Below are 7,705 nucleotides of genomic sequence, written 5' to 3' on the forward strand. Positions count from 1 at the left end.
TTTTCAAATATATAAACCTATGGGAGTCATTCTCATTTCAACCACCGCAAGGTATAACCCAACACTCTTACCACTGCAGAGGCTTTGGAGTGTAGCCATGGTAACTTTCCCAAGACTCACAAAGGTGCCCCAAGGTGTGTTTTGATGGGAGTGTCCTGGTATATGTGTATCCATTCTAAGGTGTGTTGGATGTGTACATGGATTCTTGAAGTACTCTCAGACACCTGTACCTACCCTGACACCTTGACAATACCACCCTGGAAAGATTGAACACTACTCCCAGCAACACATCTCCAATAGGCATCTAGATTCCAAGAAGGAGCCTCTAGACATGGGGTTGCTAGCCAGGTAGGCACACATTTGCAGAAGCAATATATATATATATCAATGGCCACCATCCACCCACCTGTGCTCATACTTCCCTGATCCTAGATTTTTCTCCTCATTCCCTCTTCACCAAACCTTCCAGGAACAGCCCTTTATTTGAAATTAGCCAGCTGCCCACTCACCTAGCAAATCCATGCTACCATGGCATGGAGGAGGCAGGGACCTGTCCCTCACTCCAGCTCTGAAGAGTCAAATGTCCCCTGTAAGGTGGAGGACTCCATCTCATACTTCTGGCTCCACACCCCTAAGCATGCTGCAGTAGAGAACAGCTCTGGGAAGCCTCTCCCCTAGCAGTCCTTGCCATATCCTCACCAGCAACCTCATTGGCCCCTTTAGTCAGACTCAAGTACCCTGAACTGCCCAGCAGGAGGACCTGCAGGGCAAGCCATGCCCATGCTACATGTTCCTGCCTTTCCCCAGGTGTCCAGCAGCTGTGACTATGTGTTTGTAAGCGGGAAGGAGTCTCGAGGGTCCATGAACGCCAGAGTCACCTTCCGCTATGATGTCCTCAGTGCCCCCCTGGAAATGACAGTCTGGGTCCCCAAGCTACCTCTGCACATCGAGCTCTCAGATGCTCGCCTCAGCCAAGTGAAGGGATGGAGGGTGCCTATCCTTCCCGACAGAAGGTACAGCCCCAGCACATAGTGTAAACATGGGACAGCAATCTTATCTGCATGTGTGTAAGGCCCTGGGTGCACACGGTCTGTGGGCAATGATAGCATTTGAGATGTGAGAATAATATGGCCAGCCAGGCTCTCATACACACATTCCAGAGTATGATAGGAATCTCTGTAGACTAGAAATGAAGGGGTGTGAGGGAGGGAGTCTCTTTTTCTCCAGAAATCAAACCAGACTTCCTAAAAATGCTGCTTCTTGAGCTAAGTCTTCAAGAACAAGTGGATAGAGGCCAGTTGGGGACCCAAAGGCTCCAGGGGACTGGATACACCCTCGAACACAGTGGCACTTGCTACACCCGTGACCCCCATGCAGACAAACCCACACAAATAACATCAGACATACACTACATCTCCCTGGCTGGACACAGGCTCACCATAACACACAGGTACAGACCAGCTCCCAGGCCAAGATGGAGACTTCCACATCTCAGTGCCTGCCTGCCTGTGGGCCACGCCTATATATACTTACCACTTTCCACTCAGCCATTCAGAGCTGCCCCATATGGGTAGCCAGGGCTATGGAGAGGAGCAGGGAGGGAAGGGGGAGAACTAGGCTGCATTCAGGGCTGCAGTGACTCAAAAAGCAGGAACAGTAGCAGAGCCCTCCAGCTTGGATGTGGTTTTCCATACCAGGGCTTTGGTCCGAGTGCCCATTTCTGTTTAAGGGCAGGGGCCCAGACTTGAGATGCGGCATTGCTGACCGCTACAGAGCTAGGGCCATGCAGCTTTGAGTCCTGAGGGTGTAGTAAGCCTTTTGGCCAAGTAGCCTTGTTTAAATCCTGAGTTCACTAGTTTCATTCACTAGTAGTACAACCTCACGGTGAAGTGGGCAGTATAAGGCTTTACAGGACTGCGGTGAGGATTAAATTAGTTAAAACAGGTAAAAGAGACCTCTGTGTGAATGGATGGTTGGTTAATTCTGACAAAGCACTAGTGCATACCTTCCTGGCAGGGAGTATCCCTGATTTTAGCATCTTTTCCAAGCAATGTAGGCTGAGGTTTTCCTAGATCAAGTCCAGGTTGCCCTTTGCTTAATGCCCTATTTCTTCCCCCCCCCCTTTTTTTTCTTTGTCTTGCTCTGAGCAACGAGAGGGGAGTAGGGGTATAATTCATGCAGTAGAACCCTTGCCTCGCACGCATGAAGCCCTGGCTTCAGCATCCCCTCCCCAGCACCACACAAAACCAGGTGTGATAGTGCGTGCCGGCAGTCCGAGGACAGAGTTGAGTAGGTGAAGGGAGAGCGAGCCTGAGCTGTGAGACCTTGCCTTTGTCTTCTAAAATAAAATAAAAAGCACCAAGAAGAAACTGACCTCTACCCTTTGCTTGGAAATCTCCTCAGTTACACATCAGACTTGGTCACATTCATTACTCCTGACCATAGGGCACATCATCAGCTGAGCTTGCTACCAGGACCCCTTCTTTCTCTATTGTGAGGTTCAGCACAGTGCCATGGGCATGCTCAGTGCTGAAGAAGTGGCCACACTCACTCTTAGGATTGGTTGCCAGCTGTGGGTAGGCATGGGTTGCAAAGGTGAAATCTCTCCATGTGAGAGATGCTGGGATGGCTGGCTCTATACCTAGTCATAGAGAGCACAAGCCAAGGAGGGCTTGTGCGTAGGCTGGCCAAGAGGTCAGGGCAAGTTCAAGGGAGGAGATGTGTGTGAGCCAGGGAAAGCCAGGGTTGGGTACTATTAACCCCCTAGCCCTGACTTCGGCATTCCCTAGGTCAGCTCGAGAGAGCGAAGATGAGGAGGAAGAGGAAGAGGAGCGAAGACAGAGTGCCAACAGAGGCTGCACTTTGCAATACCAGCATGCCACCCTGCAGGTCTTCACCCAGTTTCATACGACATCCTCTGAGGGCACCGAGCAGGTGGTCACCATGTTGGGCCCCGACTGGCTGGTGGAGGTCACTGACCTGGTTAGTGACTTCATGCGGGTGGGTGACCCCCGAGTGGCCCACCTGGTGGACAGCAACACGCTAGCAGGACTGGAGCCAGGCACCACACCCTTTAAGGTAGGAAAGGGCTCTATCCAGGTACAAAATGGTAGACCTGGGAACCGGGTGTGCCCAGGACCTTCACTTCTGAAAGCCACCCCCGTGGCCCCTAAGAAACACTTCTTCCCCTCTGCCTGAGGTTGCACCTTCCAAGGACAAGCTCTTTTTACGTCTTGGTAGAATTCTCATCCAAGCTTCATCAGCCTTCATAGCCATCCTTGGGGTGGGGGTGGGGGTGGGGGTGGGGGTGGGGGTGGGGGTGGGGGTGGGGAGTCAGAACAGGATCTGGGACTACAGCTGTGGAGAGACAAGTGGTGCTACTGAGTAACAAGGAGAAATCTATGGGTAGTCTAAGAATTTAGTTCTTGCCTTCCCCCTTTGACAGTGGGATGGCCAAGTAGAAATCAGTCATCTGTAAGCTTATAAATGACCACACCCTACAGGTGTATTTTGTTTATAAAACAATTGATCCTTCAGCTCACACCAGTTCCTATTCACCGTTCACCTCTCTTATCTGTGGCTGCACTTCTGCCTGCCCCCCCCCCCCAGAGCCCTTGACTCTCCATTGCTCCTTCTTACAGACATGTGTGGGAGAGCCAGGAGAACTATGCACTCCTGCCCATCAATGCTGAGAGATCCCCCTTGGGTGGGACCCTGAACCAGGCAGCTGTTTCCCAGCTGCCTCCCACCACCTGTTCTGTCTTAGGTGGTATCCCCCCTGACTGAGGCTGTATTGGGGGAGACATTGCTGACAGTGACGGAGGAGAAGGTCAGTATCACACAGCTGCAGGCCCAGGTGGTAGCCAGTCTCACCTTATCCCTTCGACCCAGCCCTGGGAGCAGCCACACCATCCTGGCCACCACAGCTGCACAGCCCACCCTCAGCTCTGTCAAGCAGGTAACTGACTCCCTGAAACTCCTCCCCCAACCAGCATGTCAGATATCAGACCTGGAGGCTCTGCCCCATCCTTAAACATCAACCTAAAGACTAGTCCTTTAGATATACCAGGAGCTTTACAGGGGTGAACAGGGTCCCAGCCTCCCTATAAGGGTCCTCTCCTGGTTTCTCAGAGGGCTCTCACCTCCACACCTTCCAAACTCATCCCTGGATCTCCACTTAGGTGATATTGGTATAAGCTGTAGGAGAGTGGTGGAAAGATGGTGTCAGGCCATTGTAGTCTCTTGTCCCCTTCTCTTTGATCCAGGTCCCTCTCTTTTTTCTGGGCTTTATTAGCCAAGGGTAAGACAGATGTGAGGTTACCTTTGTAGCTGATGAGATAAACCCCAAGGGGGAGCTTATGTTCAGGTCAAGAGGAGAGAGGGATCTTCAGTGTGGTAGTTAAGACTCCGAAGCCCTAGTCTCTCTGTTCCCCTCTACACAGTGCAAGCAAGGGGCCTCACATTATACTTCAGAGATGGTCCTGGGTCTCAGCTAGGACCTAGCATTTCCAATGCAAAGAACCTAAGAGGGGACAGAAGGTCTCGGTACTGAGTGGGGCAGAACTGGTATTTATCCGAGAAGGGTAGGACTGGCTTTGACTCCTGCCCCTTCTCTTCCCTTCCACTCTCTTCTTTCAGGAAGCCCTGCTGAGTCTGTGGCTCTCCTACAGTGATGGAACCACAGCCCCACTCTCTCTATACAGTCCCCGAGACTATGGACTTCTGGTGAACAGCCTGGATGAGCGGGTGGCCACCGTGACCCAGGACAAGGCTTTCCCACTGCTAGTGGCTGAGGCAGAGGGGGCAGGAGATCTGCTCCGTGCGGAGCTCACCATCTCGGAGAGTTGCCAGAAAACCAAGCGCAAGAGTGTGCTGGCTACTACTCCTGTGGGCCTGCGCGTACACTTTGGGCGGGACGAGGAGGACCCCACATATGACTACCCAGGGCCCAGCCAACCCGGGCCTGGTGGGGGCGAGGATGAAGCCCGCGGAGCTGGTCCACCAGGCACTGCCATTCCGGCTGGTGAGGTCCCTGGATTGGGTACTGCCGGCCCCATGCCACCCACAGAAGACTTCTTGCCGCTGCCCACCGGCTTCTTGCAAATGCCCCGGGGGCTGACGGACCTAGAGATTGGTATGTATGCCTTGCTGGGGGTCTTCTGCCTCGCCATCCTTGTCTTCCTCATCAACTGCATTGTGTTCGTGCTGCGATACCGGCACAAGCGCATCCCTCCCGAGGGCCAGACCAGTATGGACCATTCTCACCACTGGGTGTTCCTGGGCAATGGGCAGCCACTGCGGGTGCAAGGTGAACTGTCGCCACCTGCAGGGAGCGCGCTGGAAACCGTGCCTGCCTGCTGCCATGGTGATCACCACAGCAGCGGCAGTTCCCAGACCAGCGTCCAGAGCCAGGTGCACGGCCGTGGGGACGGCTCCTCTGGGGGCTCAGCCAGGGACCAGACGGAGGACCCTGCTAGCTCGCCCACCTCTAAACGCAAGAGGGTCAAGTTCACGACCTTTACCACTCTGCCCTCGGAAGAGCTGGCCTATGACTCAGTGCCTGCTGGTGAAGAGGATGAGGAGGATGAAGAGGACTTGGGTTGGGGTTGTCCAGATGTGGCCGGAACCACAAGGCCCACTCCGCCCCCGGACCTGCACAATTACATGCGCAGAATCAAAGACATTGCATAATGGTGACTTGGGGTGGTGGGATAACCCACACATACGTGGTAGCCTCTGCTGGGACTCAGCCTGGACCCACCCGGCTCACAGGGACTTGGGGCAGCTGAATGGATGTTATAGTCCCTGCCACTGCAGCTTTGATCTGGCTGGTTGCAGCCAGATCCACTTTGACCTTCTGCCCCTTACAGGTGGAAGGCTCCTTCTAAACCCGGCGTGAAGCAGGGAGACCGTTCAGCCCCGTTCACCCTTTCCAACCTCATTCCTTCTTAGACATCCCCACTGCCCCAAGATTGTGGCACCATTGGCCAAACTTGGGGCCAGGTGGGCCCACACTGTGCCCTGCTATGCCTCCCATGTCCCCAATTGGTGCCCCCTGTGCAGGGGACCCGAGTGGGGTCTTGTGTCACAGGCTGCACAAAGACTTTTCTTAAGTCAGTATTCAGGGATTTCTGTCCTGCAGGGTGGGAAGTGGTGGCTGCCTGCCTTGCCGAGGATCTTGCTGCAGACAGAACATTTGAGTGTTGGGGGACAGTTGTGATGTCTGCTGGTTTCTGGGCATCTCCCAAGCATGGAGCTGACTGCAGAGGGTCCAGTCTGAAGTGGGCACTTTTCTGTGGCTTCCACTGCTTCTTTGACTTGGGGAGGGCTCAAGAAGGAGGGGCTTTCATTTTTCTCTGGCCAAACCCCACCCACACAGTAAGCGCAGGGACAGCCTGTCCCCACAGCAAGATCAACACTACCGCGCCTTAGCCTGGGCTCTGCTCACTCCTGCTTCCCTCCACACCAAAGGGCAGGCAACCACAGCCAGCATCCCTGAGGCGGAGGGGCCCGACCGGGAGTATTGCAAGGGCCCATGGGGTGGGTGAAGGCAGAAGGAAGCTATTGCTCAAGCGCCTTGCCCATTTCCCCAGCCACACCTCTTGGGTTCTACCCACCACTGTGTCAGTTTTTCATAAATAAATGGAAGGCATTGGCCTGGGTTGGGGACAGCAGCTCCCTGCAAACAGACGGTACACAGGCTGGTTCTGTCTCCTCCTTGTGTGCTCACCACAGGACGGGTATCCTTTTCCCTACATGGTGTGTCTCTTAAGACACGTGGGTACTAAGGGGAAACAACAGATCTACTCCCCTGTAAAGGTGGCTTTCAAACACGGGTTTTCTCTGGGAGTCTTCAGTGCTTAACGCAGGATGGAGCTGGCCTTGAGGCTGGCTCAGGAAAGAGGTTTTATGGGGGAAGGGGACAGGAAAGAGAGGTATGTTGACTTTGCATGCCTGCCAGAACATCTCGGTTTCCTTCGCCTGCGTAGTGGAAGTCTTTTCTTGCATCCTCTATGGCAGGAGCACATCTTTTCCTACCTGTAGGCCAGACAGGAAAGCCCTGTTAGATGAGGATCTGACTCTGAATGCACAGAGCTCCTCTGGGCTTGGGAACATGCACAAGAGCTCCCCAGGCCCCCGAGGCCCTCCCTAGGCAACAAGCCAGGCACGGACCCTGAAACATGGAAGATCCTGCCAGGGTAGCTGGCCAGCCCATACACAGTGCTATAGTAGCCATCTTGAGAAGGGAAGGCCCTGTGGAAGCAACTGAGATTGCAGTAACTGCCAGAACTTTTTTTTTTTTTTTTTTTTTTTTTTTTTGGTTCACCACCGAAAGCCAGTTGACTTGCATGTCTCTGTCCCATAATCACTGCAGGTCTGGGCAGGTCTCTAATCCAGTGCACATGGTAGTCTGCGCCTAGCTGAGATCACAAGCTCAGAGAGTCTCAGTAAGTGGGACCAGAGTCCAACATCTGAGACAGGTGTGAATCAGATTGGGGAGACTGGAAACTGAAATTTCAGTAGCTCACCACGTGTTTGTTAACAGTTCGGTGGCTAGAGAGGCCCACCCCAAAAGCCGAGCACTGGGTGGGACTTGGGCTCAGGTCAGATTTCCTCTTCAGAAGCCAGAGCATAAGCACCTAGCTGTATCCAGCTCATGCAGGATCCTTAGAGCAGAGGTTATCAACCTTCCTAATGCTGCCAC

General features: G+C 53.7%; 1 protein-coding gene across 1 annotated transcript in view; it reads left to right on the forward strand.

Moving 5' to 3' along the window:
• The window catches only part of Tmem132e (transmembrane protein 132E), a 55,924-nt gene extending 49,229 nt beyond the window's left edge, over positions 1-6,695 (forward strand). The window contains exons 6-9 of the mRNA NM_001414334.1: positions 808-1,013; positions 2,790-3,078; positions 3,767-3,958; positions 4,639-6,695. Coding sequence (NP_001401263.1) covers positions 808-1,013; positions 2,790-3,078; positions 3,767-3,958; positions 4,639-5,691 — 1,740 coding nt within the window. The 3' untranslated portion in view covers positions 5,692-6,695. The remainder of the gene's footprint in view (positions 1-807; positions 1,014-2,789; positions 3,079-3,766; positions 3,959-4,638) is intronic.
• The last annotated feature ends 1,010 nt before the right edge of the window (positions 6,696-7,705 follow it).

The sequence above is a fragment of the Rattus norvegicus genome, chromosome 10 (assembly GCF_036323735.1).
Source record: "Rattus norvegicus strain BN/NHsdMcwi chromosome 10, GRCr8, whole genome shotgun sequence".
Taxonomy (NCBI): Eukaryota; Metazoa; Chordata; class Mammalia; order Rodentia; family Muridae; genus Rattus; species Rattus norvegicus.